The 23,931-nt window shown below is 42.0% G+C and overlaps 1 protein-coding gene and 1 non-coding gene across 2 annotated transcripts; one reads left to right on the top strand and one right to left on the bottom strand.

The window, feature by feature from the left end:
- Positions 1-370: 370 nt before the first annotated feature.
- LOC144702832 (small nucleolar RNA R71) lies at positions 371-474 on the bottom strand. Its single transcript, XR_013581406.1, has one exon. It is a non-coding gene; the product is annotated as a small nucleolar RNA R71 (small nucleolar RNA).
- Positions 475-13,574: 13,100 nt separating this feature from the next.
- Positions 13,575-15,378, top strand: LOC144702581 (protein AAL-toxin resistant 7-like). The gene has a single exon (XM_078574621.1). The coding sequence runs from the start codon at positions 14,391-14,393 to the stop codon at positions 15,276-15,278; it is 888 nt and encodes a 295-aa protein (XP_078430747.1). The 5' UTR covers positions 13,575-14,390; the 3' UTR covers positions 15,279-15,378.
- Positions 15,379-23,931: the final 8,553 nt, after the last annotated feature.

Below are 23,931 nucleotides of genomic sequence, written 5' to 3'. Positions count from 1 at the left end.
GATGTTAATAGAGTGACAAGATTGAGGGAATTTTATAAACCACCTGGGAACAACATTCATCCTAGAGTCTATCGGACTATAGATGTGAACTGTGAATTTTAAGATATACCCCTATTGTTATCAAAATTTTCCATCATTTTATGCAAATTTGAATCAAGACACCTCTGAAGACTTATATGCATTTTTGGAGAAATATGATTCTTATGATATTTTAGGACTTACTTAATATGCTTTTAAAATGAGAATATTCTATCATAGTCCTAAGGATAAGGCAAAAGATTCGGTTCAAAACTGTGGGTAAAAATTTTCAGAATTGGAGAGAGATGGAGAAGTACTTTTTTGAAAAAGTTCTATTTAGTTGGAAGGACTAATTCTTATAGAAAAAAATAGAGATTTTACTCAGGGGAGTGATGCTTTAAGTGAGACATGGGAAAGATTGAAAGATCTTACTCGAAAATGCCCTCATCATGGTCTTCCTGGTTGGCAAATAGTTCAAAATGTTTGATGGGTTGAATGACCATGAGAGAGGTAGAATAGATTGTGCCAGTGTTGGTACCTTTATAGATACAAAAATTGATGAAGCCACTTGTATTATTCAGAAATTGGCAGATAGAGGGATTTAGGCAAGGTGGGTAAGGTTGTACAGAAGCTTACCCAGAATATGAAGAAGGTGGTGAAGTCCTCTCCAAGCTTTATTTCCTCTTTTACTATTCCTAAACATCCTTCTATTATTTGTTCCATTTGTGAGAGTTTTGATCACAGTAATGACATTTATCCTACTCTTGAACAGGTGAATGCATATGAAATAAATAATCTCATGCAAGGAGCTTGGAATCAGAGGGAGAATTATTGAGTCAAGGATGGAGCATAGAAGGGAAAAACTTCCAGCAACCACCATATCATCAGGAGAACAATCCAAATTATCAGAATCTTGCTTCTAATCAACATCCCAATTTGGTTTCAAATTCTCAAGATTCATCTTCTAACTCCATGATGGATATGTTGAGGCAGATGATGCCGAAGCTGGAGAATTCTTGGAGAATCAAAGAATAATGGAGGCCAGAATGGAGGGATTTGGAGAGGAAGAATGCTGGACAAGGAGGGAAAAATTTTAAAGGGAACTTTGATTATACATTCACATTAACTATTGATGGGAAGTTTCCATGTAAGAGTCAATATACCCACTTTCTGTCTTCTAGAGCTCGATGTGAAGCTTGTCATCCTTATAATCCGTTTTGAAGATTAAGCTTTACGGACATTTTAATGTGTGTTTTGATGAATGTTCAAAGTAATGCATGCCATAAAAGAGTTATGATCAAAGCACAATAGGTCCTCAGTCAACTAGTTGACAGATTGTTAGTGAAGATAACATATCAGCCTTAGTTATATTAAAATGCTACTTAATTTGACCATATGGTGAACAAGTCAAATCATGTATTTAGGGCTTGTGTTTTCAATGACATGAAGATAAATATATTTTATAACACTGTTAAAATATTTGTTTCAATTTGACTCCATTTGATTTTTTAATAATTTATTAAAATTCCTAGTTACTACCTTCCAGAATTTACGGCTCAATTTTGTGATGATTTAATGAAACTAATAACATGAAGATATTACTATCAAATATTGATATCTTAATTAAAATGAAGTGGTAAACATACCTAAAAGTTGAAGATTATTTTAAGGCTGAAATCTTTGGCATAATGGCTAGTTTTTGCTCTTAACTCTTGAAATGTATTTTGAACTTATGGCAAAATTATAAATGTAAAAATACAAAATTAAAAGAGATTATTATTTTATATTGCTTAGTAATAATCAATACATATGATTGTTGGACTTATGAATAATTACCATTATGCCCTTTTTGATTTTTAAGCCCATATATACAGTTTTGAGCCTTAATTTGAAACTACCCTCTCCTCGCCCTTTGAAAATTGCAATTTAAAAGCTAGAGAGATCTCTCAATACCTTAAGCAATTTTCAAGCAGTTTTTGAGCACTGTTTGAACAGAGCAATTTTGAATCAAGTCCATAGAACTTGGAATCGTGGTTTTCAGTGAATGGTGTTTCAAGATTAAAAGAAAGAAGATTGGCTTTTGAGCTTTGCACATCCTCAACCTTGTGATAAGTTGACAATCTTTATCATAACTTTTACACTGATTTTGAGCTTTTTTTCAAGATATGAACTGTTGTATCATCTAGACTAAACCACAAAACTTAGAATCACATCATTTGGCTGAGGTTTGAAAGAGTTACAGTAGTTTAAAGTTCGGAACTGTGGAATCAGGTGGTAAACTAAGAACGTGGAAGGATTGATCTCTAGATATTTGAGTTTGAGCCCTTTGTGAGAGATAACAGTTGCACGAATTTGTGTTACAAAACTGTTCGTGGTAAAATATTATTGTTTTTGGTGCAGGAAAAAAAAAGATATTTGAGTTTTAAGCATGAAAGGTGTTATAAGAATCAAGAATTCCATCCAAAGAAAAATGAGGAGGAGAAGAGGACTTGAAGAAGGAACGACTACACAAAAGCAGGTACTACTGAAGGGAAGTCATAGTTACATTTATGATTTTTAATCTCTGAATTAATAAATTCCTGATCTAAAAGTATTACTGTTGAAATGCATAAAATTTCTCCTTGCCTTGAGTACTATTTAAGTAGTGATATTAAGTGTTGTTGAGAAGAAGATATTGTTCTGAAATATATTGTTATTTCTAGATCTTTTTGATTAGTCGGGTTAAGGCTGTGGGGCCATAGGAAGAAGGCTTTGGGGGCAAGTTGAAGTAGATCAAGCGACATCATTCCATGGAAGCCTATGGGAGTTGAGGAGGAAAAAGCTGTATTGTCTTTTTATTTCTTTGGTATGCTTGTTCTGTCCTATTTCAAAGTGATTTTCTTGGGGCAAATTCACACAAACACGGTTGGGACATTGGTACATAATTACGGTCCCATTAATTCTTATTGAAAATATCATTATTAAATTTAATGAGTTTAATTCTTTTCTCTAGTGAGGTACTTTATTTTTTGCAGTGATGAAGCAAATTGAAAAAATAAATAAAAAGAGAGAAATGGAAGAAGAAAAAAACATAAAAGATTTGGATTTTACATAAATCTCCTGTGGTTGTGAAAGGCACGCCAACACTAAAGCCCACCCACGGCCCTGAGCACTAACACATGCACATTGCATGGAGGGCCACCACAAGTTGCACCCCAAGGCCCACACAATGGGCCCATCATCAATAGGCCCAAATCAAGAGAGTGCACACACGCGAGGATAAGGTAATTTGATTCAATTAGCAATCTTAAATTGCATATATATAACTATTGATGGGGTTCACAACAAGTGTCTTTCAGCTTTGCATTGAACCTGGTTGATAAAAGAGGTGCAAGTTATTTAGAGTCATAACAGGCCAAAGTCCGGGTCATAAGGGGCTGAATAATAAGTGGTGTTCTAATCACAACCTTTTAGATCTTCCTACAAAGTATTAGACCATTGGCTATATTATTTGTTTTCTACTCTTTCTTTTTGCACTCCTCTGATTGGCCACGATGGCTGACAGGGATGGCGGGGTCTATCTACAAAAAAACCAGAAAAGAGAAAGAGGCAGGCACGGCTGATGACAAAATGGTTGACATGGCTTTAGGGTCAATGGTTAGCATTTAGTTACAGTCATTGACCATTTCATTGGGGCCTCCAACAACTAACGGTAGATACATAATTTGTGCCCTTGGTTGTCATCCCCCTTGGGCTGGATTGTGGTTTCCAACTGAGGGGGACTGCCCCAAGCCATTCAATGACCTAGGAGGAATACTAGGATCGGTTCACGCCATGTATGACGATGTGGGACTTTCCGGATTGTCGTCTCTGGTTACACCACAGGGGACGGGAGTTATGAGATGCAATGACAGTATGATGCGGTCATTTAGAAAACCGACAAAATAGCACTTTGGAGGTCTTGGACTATGTCAATAGAATTGAGAGATGGATAAGAGGGGTCTAGGGCTGAATAGGCTCCCAATGACCTGACGGATCAATTCAAACACTGACATCGTGGGAAGGCAATCACTATCCGTACGTGTCCATAGCCATCTTTGGTAACGAACCCACGCCGACACAAAAGAACAATGATTCGTACTCCCATTATAGTGATTAAGCCTACAATTTTATAATTCTCCAACAGAGGAGCGATTAGGACAGCACTGAAGCAGATAATAATACTGATATGAAGGGGAGTGGTGAGGGATGTGACCTGCACGCAACTGGCCTGGACATATGATGTTGCTCGTGGACTTGCTCGACGGTGGGTTGTTGACGATGCACGTGATGGATATTATGTGGCCGCCAAGCTAATCACACTACCATGTTTATTTAAGTTCATTGAATAAAATATTTGCACTCATTATTATTTCGTGTGATGTTTATAATGAAGTCCATGAATATGTGCAATGACTTAGTGAATTATGATGAGATCATAATACAATGATCCCTAGTCTCTTAATATGTAATTTAAATATTATTATTTGATAGATAGTTGAGATGGACATCAAATTATCTTGATAGAATAGCACTGGATGATCCTACATATACGATAGTATAGTTGATCTTGTGGCTATTAGTGTGGCGACAATAAGGACAGACAGTGGGTGCTCTTCGGAAAAAGAGTTCACCGGATTGATCCATATGAATACCTGAATGGTATTATACCTAAATGTTAATCAGGTTGATTCAAGTCAAGGTTGTATAAGTGATCCACTGACTTGAGACACCAAGGGCATCTTTGAGTGGATGATTACTTTTTGACTATGACTTATGAGCCTCTAATCATGTGATTCAAGTAAGTTATAGATCGGATGTAATAAGAAGCTTACGGAGATGATTGAGTGGTCAAGATGGGATCATCTATCCTCGCTATAAGAGGAGATTGACTCAAGAAAGATGATACAGATAATCCCCTGGCCAGGGTAGTGAGGATATTGGAGAAGGTGTTCTCAAATGATCCCCATTGCGCATCAGTACTAATCGAATGACGGATTAGGGTTTGACAATAAACTATACCCTAAGTCATTTGAGAGTCTCACGCGGATGATGGATTATACATATATGTTAACCAATGATGCTAAAGGTTCCATGAGCGAGTTCGAGACTACTCTGTATCTTTTAGAGCACGAGGAGTAGCTTGGCACCCGACGGGCTCGAAACTGTGGAGATCTGATGCAGGACAACATCAGGGACAGTGTCCAGCCGTCCCGAGGTGGATGGACTCAGTGTCGAGATCGACGAAATCGGACAACAACCAGGGGGTGTCATCTGACAATGGGTCCTAACGGCAAAGACGTAGATGAAATGCAATGGGTGTGTGGGTTTAGTACGTGTGACTGCCGACAAGCAAAGTGTTCCGACTCCCGGGAAGTCGACGGAGTCACGCGGTGACGGTTGGTAGGCCTCCTGAACCTCGACCGGGTGGGAGGAAGGCGCAACGGCGCCGAACGGGAAATTTCCCACCGGGTAGTGCTCGCACGGGACAGGCCGACCCGACTCGTACCAAACAGGTAAGACACTCAAATTGCGGCGTGTTTTCACTCAACCTTTCACGCACACCTACGCCTAACCCGAGCACGGTGGAAGCAATAGAGAATGCACCATAAGAAATAGAAGATGGGGACGGTACGACATACCTCGTCGATGTCCCGGGAATGATCATCTTAGTCTCATGCGTAGATTGGATGCGGCGGTGTCGGCGACGGGGAACGGAGGCGGGCAGATGGCGGATCCGATGCACGAGTAGGCGCCGGGGCATCGTCGGAGTGGCTGCACGGCAGCGGCAGCTTCGGGCGGCTGGCGCACAGGCAAGGCGCGTGGCGCGGCGCGGGCAGTCGCGGCAATGCGGTTGTGCACAACGTGGCACGGGCGTTTGCAGGCACTGCGGGCAAGGTGCGCGGCATGGCGCGAGCGAACGCAGGAGGCATGCCGACGGTAATGCGGCGGCCGCGTTCAGCAGCAGCGGGTAGGTGGGCGAGGTGCAGGGCATAGTGTGCGCTGCGCGTCGAGGGCAGCGCAGGGCAGCGGTTGCAGTCGGCGACGGCGTCGCGACGGCAGGCATACAGGCAAAGCGCGGGGCACGGCGCGGGCGACTACAGACGGCGAGGGCGACGGGGCGAGGTCGGCTGGCACGACGGTTGGCGATCAAGCGACTGCGGTGGTTTGTGGCTCGAGGACGGAGGGGCGACCCCCTGGCGTCAAAAGGGAGGTAGCTGGTTGGGACAAAGGAGGATGAGGGTGCTGACGCGGCGGGGCAACTGTCCATCAACAGCGGCGTGCGCCCGCGTGCAGGTAGCGCGGGTGAGGGGCGGCGGATCTGAGATGGTGGAGGCGTGCAGGCGCGCGCGTTTAGCGCGGGCGGTGGTAGCGGCAAGCCGGAAGCGGTGGCGGCGTGCGCGCGTGCATTAGCAACACGGGCGGGCGGCGCCGGTGTGCGCGCGTGTGTGAGCAACACGGGCGGGTGGCAGCGGCGGTCCTGAGGCGGAAGCAACTACGGGAACCTCCGGTCTTTTTTCTCCTTCTCTTCCTCTCCTCCCTTCTCTTCCTCTCTTCCTTCTTCTCCCCTCTCCTTTCTCTACGATCAGTGACCCTTCTCTTCTTGTAAACTTCTTCTTCATAAAAAACAAAGGGTGAGGGTTTAGGGCATCCATCCTTCCCTTATATAGGGGAACATGGGTGACCCCCTTAAAGACACAACAAAAGGAAAATTCAGAAGGGGGAAAAGACGTGGAGGGAGATTCTTATAGAACGAATCTCACTTGCTACATATGACCTTGATGGGGATCAAAATAATGAATGACAAAGATCAAAACAGCGAACGATAAACTTGGAACCAAAACAGGGAAAAAAAACGATAAGCATAAAAGCGAAGATACTGTGCCCGTTACCCGGAATACTTGAATCCAGGCATTCGTACCATCGCCTTGGCTTGCCGGGCGGGCTGAACACGTACTGGTGGTGATGTCGGTAGCGACGGTGACTTCTCCTAAGATGCTTGCAGGGTTGCGGGTTGTGCTGCGCTATCAAGATCCAAGTGCCGAGTGATCGCGTGGATACTTCTAGAGGCCAGATGCCTGAACAGATTCAGAATGATCTCGAAATGCAAAGTCAAGGGTGGAACAAATTCCCTAAAAGGTACATTCAACATGTAGATTCTAAAGATTGATTGTGAATTGATCTCCATGCTTCCACATCCATGGAACATGTTTTCCATGGACTAACCAAGGCATCAAACCTAATAGTTGATTGATTACCTCCGGAATGGCACATTCAGGCGGGCACGCCTAGATGATCCGTCGAGGAGTTTTGAGTGCTGACAATGCGGAGTCACAACTGACCCAACGGGTCACGGGTGACCAATGAAGAAATCCGCAAGCGTGACGATGGAGATCAAGGTCCTCGTGATAGCACACAGACAAGGTTCAGTCGAGTGAGATCAGACAAGGTCTGGTCAACACATGGGCTCAACACGTGGAAACTCTAGGGGTCTGGATGCAGTATCAACAGTCTTCGGTGTTGATCGGACCATCAAACGGCCGCATGGTGAGCAAGAGAGGGAGTCCAAATGATGCCTGCTAGCCAATCAGGGCTCAGTGGTCGGGCCAGCAGTAATCAACGAGGGAGAATGGTCGACGGTGATCCTTGGGCATCCACGACAGTCGATCAACCCAGATCAAGTAGCCACAGGCATCATGCTTGATCGGGAAATCACAAGAGATGGACAAGAATTGGCCTTCTAAATTAACGTCAAATCAATTTGACTCAATCAATACGTTGAGTCTCCAACACGTCGGGTGCCAAGCCACACCTCGTGCTCTAGAAGATATAAAGACATGTGTATCAACTCACTCATGGAATCTGTTTGTCATCGATTACCATGTACGTATAATCCCTCATCTAGTGGACACTCCTAGGAAAACCTAGGGTATGGTCAACTGCCAAACCCTAATTGGTCATTCGAGTTAGTACTGATGCATTTGGAAATCATCGGAGAACTCTTCTTCGATATTTCACTACCAAAGACATCATCGCATCGTCTTCCTTAAGTTGTCACCTCTTATACGGAGGGTGGACGATCCCATCTTGACCACTCAATTGTCTTCGTGAACGTGTTCATGTACCTGAACGAAGATCGTTTAGAATCCCATGATTAGAGTCTCGTTGGCCACACTCAAAGTACAACCGTTTGTCCACAAGACGTCTTTGGTGTCTCAGGTCTAAGGACCACTTACACAACCGTGAAGTGAATCAACCTAATTAACAGTTTGGTATAATACCATTCAGGGATTCGTACGGATCAATTCAATGAACTATTTCCACTAAAGTACACCCACTATCTATCCTTAGTGTCTCCACAGTAATGGCTATGGGACCGGCCATACTCATCATATGAGTGAGCCTAGATAAGACTATTCTATCCGGATACTTCAACATCCTTATTGCTTATCCTTTGAATAGGAATGTTTAGAACACATGCTTAAAGACTAGTGATCTCCGTATTACAATCTCATCATAATTCAGTAAGTCTGATCATGTATTCATGGACTTCATTATAAGCATCACACGTGCACTATAATGAATATGTTCTATTAATGAACATGGAACGAGATGTGTAATGTGTGATTGGCATTTCGGCCAATTATATTTCCAACATGTATGGACAGTTAAAGTCCCTAGAAAAAATTCATAAGCTTAAGATGTATCTTTTGACATCAAAAAGACCACTAGCATGTGATCATCTAGACCACTTACCCAACTATGAATGAATCAATTTAGTTGATAATTTGGTGCAATACCATTTAGAGACTCATATGGATCAAATCAGTAAACACCTTTCAGCTAAAGTGAATCAACTATTTGTCCTTAGTGTCTCCACAGTAATATGAAAAGAACTCGATCGATCTCCCATGATTGCCCATTCTGCCATTCTATCAAGATGTATCAAGGTACTTCTCGAGTGTCCTTTTGAATAATAATGTATAGAACATATTATGAAAGAATAGTGATTTCCGTAATAGTGACTTTCGAGGGTCATAAAGTTACGAAATTTTACGGGGAAGTCAATACAGGAGTCTTGAGGCTTGGGACAAAATTACAAGTCAAAAGGAGCTATGAAGAAAAAGAAGCATGCTAATCAGTAGAGCAGACTCAACCGATAGGCTTGTTGTGGAGGAACTTGAAGAAAACCTTCTAGAAGGTCCTTGGAGGCTTCCAGGATAATCAAGACACATGAGGATGACTCCAGCTGGCAGATCCTGTTTGGAGTAGAGCCTAGGGTCGAGATCCAGCCCAGGATTCATGAGGTGGAACCCATCCATCCATCCATTCTAGCTCAACTCGAAGGGCTAGGGATGAGTTGTAACTAACTCTAACCAACTTGTCCTTCTCCCTTCCAATGGGTTAGAGTTAGTTGTAACTAACTCTAACCAATTTGATTGTGATTGGTTGGGGTCTGATCACCTGGATTGAGGCCTCAAGAACTCAATCCTGGATGTTCATCCATGATCCAACAACCAAGAATGGCTGGAACAAACACGTACCCCTATAAAAGGGCCCCCCTCACCCTCCTCAAGGGCATCCAAGAATTGAGAATTGCATTGTTCACTTTCTCTCTGTCTGAGCTTTTTCCTGGGTCCACCTTCATTCTGGAGGTGCAAGGAGTCTTCTGGGGGCGTCCTGGATCTCAAAGCCAGTTGGTAGGGAGCTGGAGAAACAACCTTGGGCCCTTTGGGGTGTGACAAAAAGGTTACGTGATTCCTCTCATCCTATGTGCTCCTAGAATTTTCCTAAGCTTCTTGGCTATCTTTAAGCAGATAGTCAATGTCTCAAGCTTTCCAACGCCTACTCACACGTGTCAAACCGATATCTGGAACTCCAGATATCACCGTTTTGGTCCACTGCACGTGAGAGGACCTCCGCTCGCGCGACTAGCGGCGGAGCGCTGAAGCATCAGCGCACAAGAGGCCCTTCTGCCCGCCCATTCAGCGGCGGAAGCGCCCACGTTGTGCGCCCTCTCCCTCTATCTTTACTCAACTGTCGGGAATCATTCCGAACTGAGTTAACTCAGTTCGGTAACGATCCAGACCGCTCTCTCTCATCCGGTTCAACGACTTTGAACCGGATAAGGGAATTACAACCCATTTAAATTCAGAATTTTTTATCTCTCTCTAGAGACGATAAAACATTCTGGAAAAAGTCTCACAAATCACTCTCTACCTAGGCTTTGCAAAGAAAATTTCCTGTGCCTACTAAAAATCATTTTCATCTTTTTCATTGATCATAAACCAGCTTAAAAACCTAACATAATCTGAAATTTGAAATTCTGATTGAAATTCACCTAATTAGTTACCTAGCTCCCTGAGGGATCAACCCTTACTAAATACTACTAGTAAGGAAATAAAATTGTTCATTGGTACACAACTATCCTTACAAATGACTTAATATAAACTTTTAGCCCTTAGTTTGGACCAATCAGTATTATATTCAATGACTTCATCATAAGAATCACACGAGGATTATTATCAATATACTATATCAATGAAAATGGAATGATATATAGAATGTGTTATTGGCATGACGACCACTTATATTTCTATCAGAGTGAAGCCCCTAATTTCTCTCTCTTTCTCTTCCTTCTTGAGTGTGGTAAAATCCTTTCAGATTTCTTGTGGCTCAAATTGAGGGTACAGATCCAAATAGATATAGATTTTGAGGTTGGGTATCAGAATGACTTGTAGGAACTCATAAGAAGAACTGAGTGATTCTAGAAGTCACATGTGAGATGATATGATCATGTATGGTTAAGAATTTAAGACCTATTATTGAGTCAGTATTCCGCTGCATGTTCAATTTTGGATTTTTGACTGAAACCCACGAACCAAACTTAGAACTCCATTTGAAGTTTTGCGGGGTGCTAGTAAAATGGATCATCTATTGGAATGCAAAGCTATGTGGGAGTAAGCTCAATGACTAAAAGAGTTTGTTTCCTCAATTTATTCTCAACGAGAAGCTTAAAATTCAAGGACATACCAAAGATGAGGCATGAAGAGATTGTGTCACACGTGCATATGTGAATACACTTGCGTGGGATAAATAAAGAGTCAGATGTAGATAGAAATAGCTTTTTGAAGAAATTGGCATTCCCTGATCACAAAACAAGAGTGGAGGGTGGAGAGAAAGAAAAGGACCCGCAGATCCTTCGCATTTGTGTCTTTATTTTTCATCTCCTGTCTTGTGTTATTTTTTGTGAACTCTCATGGATCTGTATTTAGTATCTCCCAAGAAGGTTTATACGGTAAAAATTACCTACATTGAGACCAATACACCATGACAATGTTTATAAGGCCACATCCTAATATTTTACAATTTTCCGCTCACAATTATAAAACAATCAGAAGATCATACAGATGTGACAAAAAAGTAAAATCATAAAAAAACCATGCTAAAAAAGAGAATGTAACAAAGAATTCATGGCATAACAAAATCCTTTGTTAATTTCATAAACCAGATTGCAATAGTTAAAACATATAAAGTGGAAGAGTACCTTAAATTTTAATCAAATAAACAAATAAAAAATACTCGAAAAATCTAGGGAACACTAGTAGATATCTATAGTCAGAATCTATAGAAATTGTTTGATTCTCCTAAAAATGAAACTAAACATCAATGCAATGAATTATTTGTGATAATGCTAAAAATGACAGAAGGAAATGAAGAATGAATTTTCGAATCTATATTCCCTTGATACTAGATTGATTGCCCAAGTGATGAACTATAAAGCTGAAACCGAACAGAGGGAAAAATAAGGTGGAAATTTCATATAAATTATGTGTGGATTTTTATAAAATGCTTCTTTTTTATGTTTTGCTTCCTAATTCTCAAGGGCTACCATTGACACCGCACCATGCATTCCTAATTGAAGACTTTTATGGATCAATGAGCTGTATCATTCAAAATATATGAGAAGGCGATGTGAAAAAGGTCTCCAGTTAAGTTGACAGATCGAACAAATAACCTTAGCTTACCATGGGTAACTTGAATACTTGAAACATCAGATAGTGTTTTTTCCCTTTTCCAGTATGTGATACAATGTAATACCGGACTCAAATTTTGAGATAAATTTGATAAAACTGAAGGGCGCAAACTCCATATGTACACTACTGCACGTTCTACAGAGAACTCACATTCCTGACTGGCTGTCGAGTCGGTGGCAATGCCGAAGAGCTTCCAATTCACAATCCTTGATGACAAAGTAAATAAAGTAATGCTAAAAATGAAGGGAATTAGGCAAGTTCTGCAAATTAAAATCCTTGACGCCGTCACGCCGTTCTGCAGGCCTATCATTTAATTTCCACTTGGTAGGTTCCGGCCGGCGCCGCAGGCCGCCGCCGTACTAACATAACCGCCGCCTGCTGTCTGTAAACCTAAAAATAATCGCTCACCTCTAACACGGCACACGTTTCTCAAGTTTAATTTTAACACGCCAGACTCTATCGAGTGTAGGGTATAGTCTATAAATGTGCAGGGCATTTACGCATCATGAGCCGTATGATATTTCGTTCCTCTATTTTTTTTTTACTCTGGCGGCGGACGGAATGGAGATATTAAATATCCACAGATTATATACAACCCTTGCCTTAGAAGCACTGCAATTGACCGAACTGAGAGGCTCATGGACATCAATAGATGAACTTCTAACTGAAGGAAACAGAAAGAAGTGCAAGGCGGGGTAATAGGTTTAGAGAAAAATGTGGCAAAATGATAGATGAACGCAAACCTACCAACAAATATATAGATACATACGAATGTACAGACGTACATACAAACATGCACACACACTTACAGTCATACGTCATGCAGAGAAAGAGGGTAGGGAAGTTTATAGTAAACCTTTTAGATAAATGGATGGTTTCATGCTCAAGTAGGTGAGAATATGAAGGAGCGTTGCTCGTCCATGCTACTTGAGTATGGACTGGGCCTCGCTTGCTTGATAATGTGGCTACTGACGACAGAGGATAAAGATTCCGTCGTTTCTTCGCCTACACGTCATCTTGTGGAGTGAACCGTTTTGCTTGCGAACGATTTGATTGTATGTCACAAGTTCCATGCTATTTGAGTTGCTTCTGCTTCTACGTCGCGAATTCCTGAACTTGTAACTTTGGTGAATGATATTTTGGGAGAATAATCGACACGGAAAGAAAGAGGGAAAGAGGGCGAGGAAGCATGAAGTTTTCAGAAGTCATTAGCAGATTAATCTTCGATTTGTCCTTTTCGCAGTAAATTTGATAGAAAGAAGAGAACTTCGATAACCTTGAATATGATACAGCAGTGAAAATTTGTTTGTTTCATCTCTCAACCATATTATTCAATCATTCAAGTAGAAAAACACATGTCATTTAATTGTATTAAATTTATTCAGTGTTTCCATCTTCGCATCCGATTGGAAACGCCATTTGATTCCTCGCAGGTGGGCATGCACAGGCAGCTCTCATCCGATTGATAAGTCGTTGAAGGAGGAATAAAGCAGTGTCAGGATCTGCGTTGTGCCGTAGGGTCACATGGAGAATCCAACAGCTCGTATAGAGAGGCCAGCGGCTGCAGATGCGTCTATCTTTAGCCTCTACTTTCTTCCAGCAGCTGCCAGGAAAATGCAACGCAAACGCATGCAAGCTGCTGTATTTCAGACAGCGAAAACTAACAGAAAATGGGTGGCTTCTGATCTCCGAATTCTCATGGGCCCGAGAATAATTTTGCCGAAGTATTAATGTTAAAGATCTATTTACAGATTCATTAATTCCTTAAAAATGAAGAAAAAGACGGAATCTTGCAATTGGTTGGTGACAGTCGGGGTGATTATTCTGTCAGAATTATATCCTTGCAGCTTTCTCTGCAGACTGGTCCCCCGGAGACTTGCATGCTCCCTTTTTCTTTTAACCTCTCCCTCGCTCTCCGTCTCTCTTGAATGTCTTACGTAGATAAAGAAATTCTATCTGGGCTTCACTGATAATGTAAGCGCACTCTATTTTCCGACTTCGTGTCAAATTCCCTGGAAGTCTGAGGCGGATTTGGCCAAACGTTGATATAAGAGCGAGAAATAGCATTATTAAGGCGCCTTCGAAAAAGACTGAATCATAGCTGACGGTGATGGTATTTCTCTCTTTATGAAAGCGTTGGGAGCGTAGCTCGAAGACAAATCCTTGAATGTCTTATGCTATTTAAAGCTTGCTTGAGCAACTCTACGAAGACGCCAGCCACGCCGTAGTGGTTTCCAAATTGAAGTCTCCCGGTCATCTATCCTTCACGCTATAATGTATAAAGCATAGACAAACGTAGGACAGCAGGATAGAGAGATGGAGCCTTCAACTTGTGGGAAAGACAGGAAAGAGAAAAAAGATGAGAAGCCTGGGCATGAGGAAGAAACCAATCTCTCTGGGACTTACCTGAGAAGAGTGGTGAAGCAAGACGGAGCTTCCTTGACAATTGAGGCCGCTGGTTCGAGAGCGAAGCGCGGCATCCGGGGAGAAGCTGGATCTCCACCAAGGAAGCAAACAAGAAGAAGAGTTCACATTAGCAAGCCCTACCAGGAGAGAATTATCAACATGGCTGAAGCAAGGAAAGAGATCGTGACGGCGCTCAAGTTCCACAGAGCCTCCATGAAACGCGCTACCCAACTGCAGGAGCAGCAACGTCATCATTTGAAATATACTCCTCCGTCAGAAAATCATGGCCAGAAGAACGTACAAGGGGAGAGCCTTTTCAACTCCATCAGCTCTGGCTACGCTCCAGCTCTTTGCCCCCCATTTTCTTTGTGTTACAACGACGTTGCACTGCTCATGCCATGTCGACCTCTCGGACTTGACCTAAATTTAGAAGGTTTTTCTCACCAACGGCGAGGGAGATCCATCTCAGGTAGCGAGGAAGGGATGAAATGCCAATCGGATGACAAGGGAGGGGCCGGGGCTGAAGTGGAGCTGCACCGATCAGTCGATGAGGAAGAGATGGCAAGAATCAAGTCTATTGGTGAGCAGCATGACATGGAGTGGAACGACAAGCTGAATTCAATGACTTCTGCGTGGTGGTCTAGGTTTCTCCAAGCCGCGGAGGCCGGCCCCAACTGTGAGGGCAAGGTGGATACCCCTTTCTACTTCCCTTCATGGCTCAGCGATGTCCAAGAAAGTTATGACGAGCAGTACTTCTTGCAAATGGAGCATGCCAAAGATAATCCGTCGCCTCGGTAAGGCAGAGCACTGAAAAACTTTGAAGTACATCTCTGGACCTAGAGATGGGTTATACTCTTTTTCAATTCCAAGCATTGAAAATTAGTTTATTTTGGCCTCATGTTTGCCGTTGAAAGGGCGCCCCAGCGTTGAGTACTTCCTTATTTCTTATCAATCCCTCTGGCAAGGAGAATGTGGAAATCAGGGACCAGTCTTCTTTCTACAGGAAGGATAGCTGAACTGGTTCCTTGTATGTCTTGCGAAAAAAATACCGTGAGAAAAAAATACAACACTAAAAAATACAAAAAATATGTATTTTTTAGGACGAAGTTAAGCATATTTTACTGAGACATTTCTAAATACCTGTGGTCTGTCCTTGACACTCCACATAACCCATGATGTTCGTTCTGACACGCATGCCGACAATTATGCTTCTAAAAAGTGCTCTTCTCAAATTTACATTTGTTATTTCGCCGCGAAAACCTCCGAAGTATACGAGACAAGTAGATGGAAAAATACCAGTCATCTATGAAAAACGTAAATAAGATGCATTGAGGCAAGTTCTCCCGTTTCAAATATATCTCTGTTGACAGGAAATCATGAGTCATACCTCAGCCCATCAGGCCCGTTTCTTCTACGTGTCTTCAAGTTTGATACTACATCCCATGCCATAAGAGATCCTTTTATCGTTCTCATCACGTCCAAAAGCATTTCATCGTGTTTCATCTTTCAGACTTGCGATATAATCGAAGCTGTGATCGCAAGTGGTTTAGCTGAACAAGTCGAGATTCAAGCCCTCATTTTTCTGTATGAAAGTTCACTGCTAAGAAATGCATCGTATGAACTGGACAAACGCTGCACAGATATCACCTGTTGGGTTTCCTTTTCTCAGTCGTCTACCTCACTTATTACCAGTTTTCCTTGGCTCAATTAATTACCCAACACAGTATCATTTCCGAATACATTCGCTTTCATCCTAAGATTCGTAATCATGTCACCCTATCCCTGGTACGGGTCAGCGTACTATATTTTTCTCAAGATTTACCCATTTTTACTCCTTAAACAAATGTAGAAAAATATCGAATAAAAGACGGTCAAGGTTAAATTGTAGACGAAATTTATGTCATCCGCCACAGTAATGCATTGATTTGACTTAGGTATTCATTAATGCCGCTTATCAATTTGCATTTAACACAAAATATGTACTGAATGATATATTTCCTTCGTGATATAAATGGATATATATATAGTCCTTCGTGAGCTAATAGAATTTGCGTTTAAAAAACATGAATAAACTTTAATTGGATATTATGAGGCACAGGGGCTATAAAGTGTTCTAACTTTAGAATTTGGTGCTTTTCAAAAATATTTATAGGTCTAACCAAATTATAGACTTGATGAATAATCGACTATAACCACATGTATAGGATGATATATGAAGTTTAACCATTTTGATTATATTTTGATTATATGAGAAATTAAAAACGATTCTAGGGTATCTCATATTATTCTAATCTACACTATGATACATAAATGTCAGACAAAATCAAAAAATATATATTTACGAAATGGAATAAAAATTTAAAGCGCCGCTTGTGAGGAAATCAAGTCCTTTTGAAGAATGATCTTGAATATCTTAGGAAAATTATAAAGGTTCAATACAAGGATTTGGAATTACATAAAACGTAATCTAGAACCTTTAAAACTGTATAAGCACTACTTTTTAGTTATTAAAATGATTAAGAAAAAATGATAGAGCATCACCTATACTGTTGATTCATATCCTATGCAGATTTTGCTTCACTCCTCAAGACCACCTGCTGTTTACAAAACCACAAGGGAGTCCATCACGTGCATACTAACCACATAGGTATATTTATACTCAGAGAGGTACCTGATATCCCAAACACTTCATACTTTTAGTTTTAGATTCAGGCAGTGAATAGATAATCCAAGGGATTACAGAGGACATTGTTTAAGGACTAGCTATGCATTAAGATGGACGTCGATAAAGCACATTCTTAATAGGTTAATATGATCATACTCACATATTTATTTTCAATAAATTGGTTCTATATGTCTGTTATAAACTTCATAATGATTAAATTCATGTTTCAAATGATTTTTTGTTTTCTCTAAATTTTAAGTCTGTTTAGGTATCTTTATAACATCGTATTCTGAAGACAGTATTTGTTTATTGGAATATGATTTTACCTAAATTTGTCTGGCTTATATTCATGAAGACTTGATTTTTCAAGGTAGTTAAAGACGTTTAATTATATTGTTGGCTTCATATTGATTTTTTTTTTGAGTTTGTTAATGAGCTTTAGCTTAATTTCTGTTGCACCCCATGCGGCCATTCGATTCCTTGAATGGCAACCAATACTATACTCTTGTTCATAATTCACATGAACTAAAAAATTAATCTTATTACTTTTTTTGCATCATCCAATCATTGAAAAGATGCCATTATGTCACTGCAATTGATGATGCCCTATGACAAATTATTAACCACACCTTTCATTTATTAGTTATTTAAGGGAAATGACTTAGATGAATCAAAAAGTGGGTCGACTTTTTTCCTATAAATACATGTGTGGAGAGATGATAGAGCTTTTAAAACCATGCCTTTTATTTATTTTATTAATTACACTGTTAAGGAGTCAATCCCATGTGTGACTAATCAAACCGCGCCACATGTGCGCGTAGTACAGTTGTCCAAAAATGACATAGCTTGACAAAAACCATGGTGAATTGGTATGTGCTGAAACACTGTCATGTCACCTGCAGCACAATATAACTATTAAAAAATTATTTTTTTTTTGACTTTTTTCTTACAAGAACATGAGGCCCAATGCAAGATGTTGAAAGGGAGTGACGGGGAAGAACTTAAGCAATTATTGCATTCAATGAGAGCTAAATACTAAATCCTAAAAGTGTATTGGTGACAGTAACAACGATACGGAGAGATAAATGTTTAGATTAGATAATCGGCTATGAATTGTCAAATTTGAGAGTTTGATGTCCAAAAATTCAGAAGGGCAGTCAAGAGGGACTCGAACTTTTGTGAACAGCATTTATTTTCTCACCTTTATCCATCCGTCCACCCATATGGTTGGATCTATAAATTGAGCCCCGTACCCTTTGCAAAAAAATATTTGAACTCGCTCTCTCCTAGAGAGTCAAATTAAAATAGAATAAAGGTTTTGAAGGTCCATCATATACATTGTTGCAATATCTTGGCTTGTTATCTCCTCCTTTATTTATTAACCCTAAATGACAATCATCCTTCTCACTCGTCCCCCTCATTACCATTCAATATATTTATGTTGTTCTGCCTATTTCTTCTCCAACCTCATTAAAAGGCTTCATTCTTCCCCCCTCATCTCAAAATTTCAATTGCATCGCTATCTCTTACCCTGCACATATCCTTGTCATTCTAATTGGGTCACTAGCCTTAGTTAGTTAAATGTGCAAGATTGTTTTCCTATGAAGACGCTCCATACTCATCCACAAGCTATAACTAATACGTGACTATAAATGGATAATTTTAAACAAATAAAAAACAACATAATTCTAATCCAAACTTTGAGTTTATCATGGGTGTTACCACACAACATAATTCCAATAACAAACAAACTATTTTGTTACTTATAGGAACATTTCATATTTTGTTCATAGAAATTATTATAAACCATAAATTTAGGGTTACACCTTTAATGTATGTGTTATAAACCCAAAAACTCTAAACATGCTTTTCAAGTGATATTCTGATTGTTTGGTATTTTATGAAATTTTGTAACATCATATTATTTTGTATTTTTTTAAGCAGATAATATTTTTATAAGTTATTTAATACACCCACATGTATACATTGTACCACAATTGTGGATGGTATGCATGTGTCGACATTTGAATAATTTAATGTAATGCAGCAAGGACATGGACAGGCACTGATGTAAAACCACATCAGTTTTTTTAATCATTGAACCAGTTACCTTTTTTATTTTGTGTTTCTATGTTTACGCAAGCATGGGCTTTCTGAGTTAGCATTTGTCAAAGACGAAGATAAATTTCCAATTTAAAATGAATTTATCTATAATACAAAACTGTTAAAAGAAAATATAGTGATAGTAAGCTCATGAATACAAAACATGATCAGACAGACCCCCATGATTTCTTTAACTTCTGAGCTTGATATTTAATAGAAACACAAACTTTTGAGCATGACTCTGTATTTACCCTCTCTTTCCATATATTAATCTATAGAATTAACTGTGGATCTTCCTACGTGTTTAGGCTGATTGTAAAAAGTGAATTGGTGAAATCCATCAAGCTCATCCTTGCGATTGTAGGTTTTTAAGACAAGGCAACAAAGAAGTGGAGCTTACCTGCACTGAAAAAATCACACTAATTGATGGCGCGGCACCGTCTGACACTGCAGGACTGTCACTCGAGGAGCCCGCATCATCATCGAGCCCGTCGCTGATGCGTGTCCAGCCGACACGACAAGCCAAAGCGACGACGCGTACACCCGGGTTCAGATATTCGGCGTGACGACACGCCACCTTCGGATCGTTTTATTTACTCGCTTCTTATTTCCTTTCGTAGTTTCAACCGTCTCATCCACGATGTAGAGAGGGGAAGTTCCCGCATGAGGATATCTTCCCTCCCCTCCTTAGTGGGCCTTCATAAACCCATCTTTCCTTTTTCATTTCTCTTTCCCATTTTGTAGTTAAGGGGGCCCAATTACCTCTCTCCTATAAAAGGAAGGGGAGAGCGCCCCCTCAAGATACTCTTGAATTTTTTTGAAAAAGCATAACGTTTTGAAGTCAAAGAGTCACCTTCGTGAGGAGAGGAAGAAGAAGAAAGAAGAAGAAGAAGAAGAAGGAAGAAGAGAAGGAAGAAGAGGAAGAGAGGAAGGAGAAAAGAGAGAACGCGCCGCGGCCCCGCCATTCACACTGCCGCCGCCGCCGTCCTGCTCCGCCACCGCCCGACTGGTCTCGCCTCCACCCGGTTGGTTCCACCGCAGCCCGCTCGTTCTGCTACTGTCGCCATCTGGTTCCGCCGCCGCCGATCCCCCCGTCGCCCGACCGGGCTCGCAGCCTCTCCCCACGGTTGCCCGTTACTTGTCGCGCCGCCGCTTGCCGTTGCCTCGCCGTAGCCAGCCGGGCCTCTCCGCGGTCGCTATTGCTGCCGCACCAAGCGTCCGTGCGACACCCTGCGACGCGCCGTGCATCACTCGTGTTGTGCCGATAGTCGCTGCCGTGCGCCCACTCTGTGAGCCGCGCCCGGCGCTGGGTCCTCCACCGTGCCTGCGCACGGTGATAGTACTGCGCCGTGCCCCACCCTTGCACTGTTCCGGGCGTGCTGTGCCCGCGTTGCCGCAGTCGCAGCGCCGAGCCTCGCTACCCCGCGCCACGCTCCGCGCGCTGCGCCTGCTCGCGCACGGTGCCGTCCTGCGCAGCGCCCGATCTTCATTCCGCACCCTGCTCCACTCCCGCGCCATTCCGATGCCTGCACCCTCAGCATTGCTGTTTCCTCCGACCCTTAGGGTTACGAGATTCTACCGTCGCGGGACGCGACGAAGGTACCCCTCTTTACTGCTCTTTACGTCTTTTATCTACTTCAGTGCACTTTCGTATTGCCTCCTTTGCGCTCGGGTTAGACGTAGGTGAGAGTGAGACAGGTTGAGAAAATGACGACGAATTTTCTGAGTCTTACCTGGCTGGTATGAGTCGGGCAAGCCCAGTGAGTGTGAGAATCTAAGCGGGAAACTCCCGTTCGGCGACATAGTCATCCTCGACCCTCTCGGGCAAGGTTCGGGTGGTCTGGTTGACCATACCCTAGGCGACCCCGTTGGATCTCTAGAACAACACAACCGCATATCGGCACTCGCACGTACTACACGTAGGATTTCTTTCCGCATTCCTGTCATTATTTGTACCTGTCCATCCGCATTATTGGACGACACTTGCCGTCGTCGTCCGATAGAGATCCTCATTCAATACCGAGCCGCTACCCGTGGTGTCGACCGGATGACGTCTTGACGACGTCCGGCATCAAATAGATCCTCATTCGATACCGAGCCGCTACTCTCGGTGTCGACCGGATGACGTCTTGACAACGTCCGGCATCAAATAGATCCTCATTCGATACCGAGCCGCTACTCTCGGTGTCGACCGGATGACATCTTGACGACGTCCGGCATCAAATAGATCCTCATTCGATACCGAGCCGCTACCCTCGGTGTCGACCGGACGACGTCTTGACGACGTCCGACATCACTAATTCTTGCAGAATGTATGGATCCACAACAAGTATCTTTGTTTAGACTAATTCTGTTCAGGATTAATGTTGACTTAGATCCATCTTATTGTCCCATTATACCATCAAATCATATCACATCCTTACACGATCTAATCATGTCTTACGCCTTTAATGTCACTGTCTATTCATTATCATAAGTTCATCCCACTCCTTTTATCACAAATCAACTATCTACTTTCTGATATCGTTCTCCTCATGCCCTTCTTACTCTCATACATTCTCTTAATATCTTCATTAACACTATCCACTATAATCATCTAAATCATACTAATCATTTACATCTTCTCACCTTAATTTTCCCTGCAAAGACTATCCATGTTTATCACTTTCTACATTTAAATTAATGATTACATATTTATATTTACATTTATACTTATAAAACACACAAGCACCAAAGATAAATGAAAGCCCCGATTTTGAGTTTATTGGGTTCTAATGTAAATATCTGATGAAATCAACTGCTCATTGAAAATTCCAAGGCCTCATCTCTTTTTTTGAATAGACATGCTATATTTCTCCCTTACCCTTTCCCCCTCCCCCCAGATGCCTTTCGTCATATTATCTCATTGTTCCTGATGTAAGTTTATAAATTATGTTCATGTCATGCGCACAAGATGATAATACTAAAGCTAAAGAATATATCCAAAGAGAACTAAGTATAAATAAATAACTACTGAATAATTATTTGGAATGTAATATTCTTTATGTTGATATTAAAAAGGTGAGATTGGACACTTATAAGGTAGATAATAGAGAGAACAGGGAATGTGACATGTAAGATGATGATAAGTGATATTTATTGAAAAGTTAAGAATATTAGCAAGGAAGACAAAATATGTAAGATAATGACATAAATATACAATGAAAAGTAGATATACAACAGAGGGAGAGAAGTGATGATGACGAGATAAGATTTTGTCATACATTAAAATTAAATGAAATGGCTAGTTACGATAAGTGATTCCCAATATCCTAGATAATTTTAGAGTTGTGGATAACAATGGTTATTGATAGCATCCAATATGTAGTGGTAAATATGATATTTAATGATTTAACTTACTATTTATATCAGGGCCATGTACAAAAATTAACAGTTATCTATGTTAAAAATGAAATTACCACTCAATTTTGTAATGGGTCCTAACTACCAAGGTCGAACAATTCATGAACAAATCCCAACTGTGATGGGGATACCATTCAGACAATGATGGGACAGGACGAATCCAACCCCATCGGGCTGCTCGCGCCGACGCTCGCCATCCGGGGTTCAAGTATTCCATGTAAGCACTGCACTTGTTTCGTGTTTTATTTTCTTGGGTTGTATTTCCATTTATGGACCTTACGGACTGGGCCGGTGTTTGGGCCTCATCCATGTTGTCTTGTGTCTTTCTTTTTCTTTAAAACCATTGAATAGAGGACGAACCACATCTCACGATGGTTCCTCCTCTATATGACGTCACTTGGCACCTATCCTCACTATATAAGGGGATAGCATGCCCAAGTGAGAAAGGCTTTTGAAGAATTGAAAATTCGTGTTATTTCTATCTTAGCATTTGGAGAGGTGGTGCTAGATGGGATTTAGAGGGTAGAGGGAACTGCGATGCTTCCTCATGTTGAGACTACTCCGTGAGATGCCGTCATTTGGCCCGTCGAGATCACTCCGGGTCGTCATTCAAGATTCAAGAACTGTGATCTTGGGATCCTGGTTGCCCTCGCCTTCCTCGTCGAGACTACTCCGAGGTTGCACCGATGTCCAACTCTTAACAAATTGCAGTATCTCCTTCCGGGAAGGTTGTTCGTGCTGATCAAGATCATCCAAGAATCAGAAATTGTCCAACAAGGCTTGGAGTTCTTGGTTGGTCAGCATCAAGAAACTCTGTATCTTGATTGCTTCAACCCATCTTCCCTTGCCGCCACCAACTCCGCCATTGCCACTGGGCCCGCTGCTGCCGTCACCCCTTCCTCCGCGCGCCCGACCCTGCTCGGTCCGTGCGTGATCGCGTCTCGCGCCCACACTTGTGGGCCGCTCGTGGATGCTCCCTCAGCCGCGCATGCGTGCCCTCGCATCCGCGCGCTAAACGCCCACTGGTTGCGCACCTATGCATCCCCACCGAGGCCTCGCATCTATGTCAGACGTCCTCGTCCTCTCACGCCTCCGGTCTGTGTACGCGGCCGTGTGCCTGCACCTGCGTGACGGTGCCCCCGCGCCTGCCTCTGCGCGCCCGCGCTATTACCCGCGCGCCCGTGCCAGTGCGCCAGGACTCTTGCGCCCGCACGCCCGCTGCCACTCTCCACTATTAATGCCACACACGGGCTCGCTGTCCTCTCGTCCCGGCCCGCCATC

The sequence above is a fragment of the Wolffia australiana genome, chromosome 4, assembly GCF_029677425.1.
Source record: "Wolffia australiana isolate 7733 chromosome 4, ASM2967742v1".
Classification (NCBI taxonomy): Eukaryota; Viridiplantae; Streptophyta; class Magnoliopsida; order Alismatales; family Araceae; genus Wolffia; species Wolffia australiana.
This window is presented reverse-complemented; position numbering and strand designations above follow the sequence as displayed.

Bases quoted from the DNA above. Each gene is read 5' to 3' on its own strand.
- LOC144702581 (XM_078574621.1), top strand. From the start codon at position 14,391: ATGGAGCCTTCAACTTGTGGGAAAGACAGGAAAGAGAAAAAAGATGAG.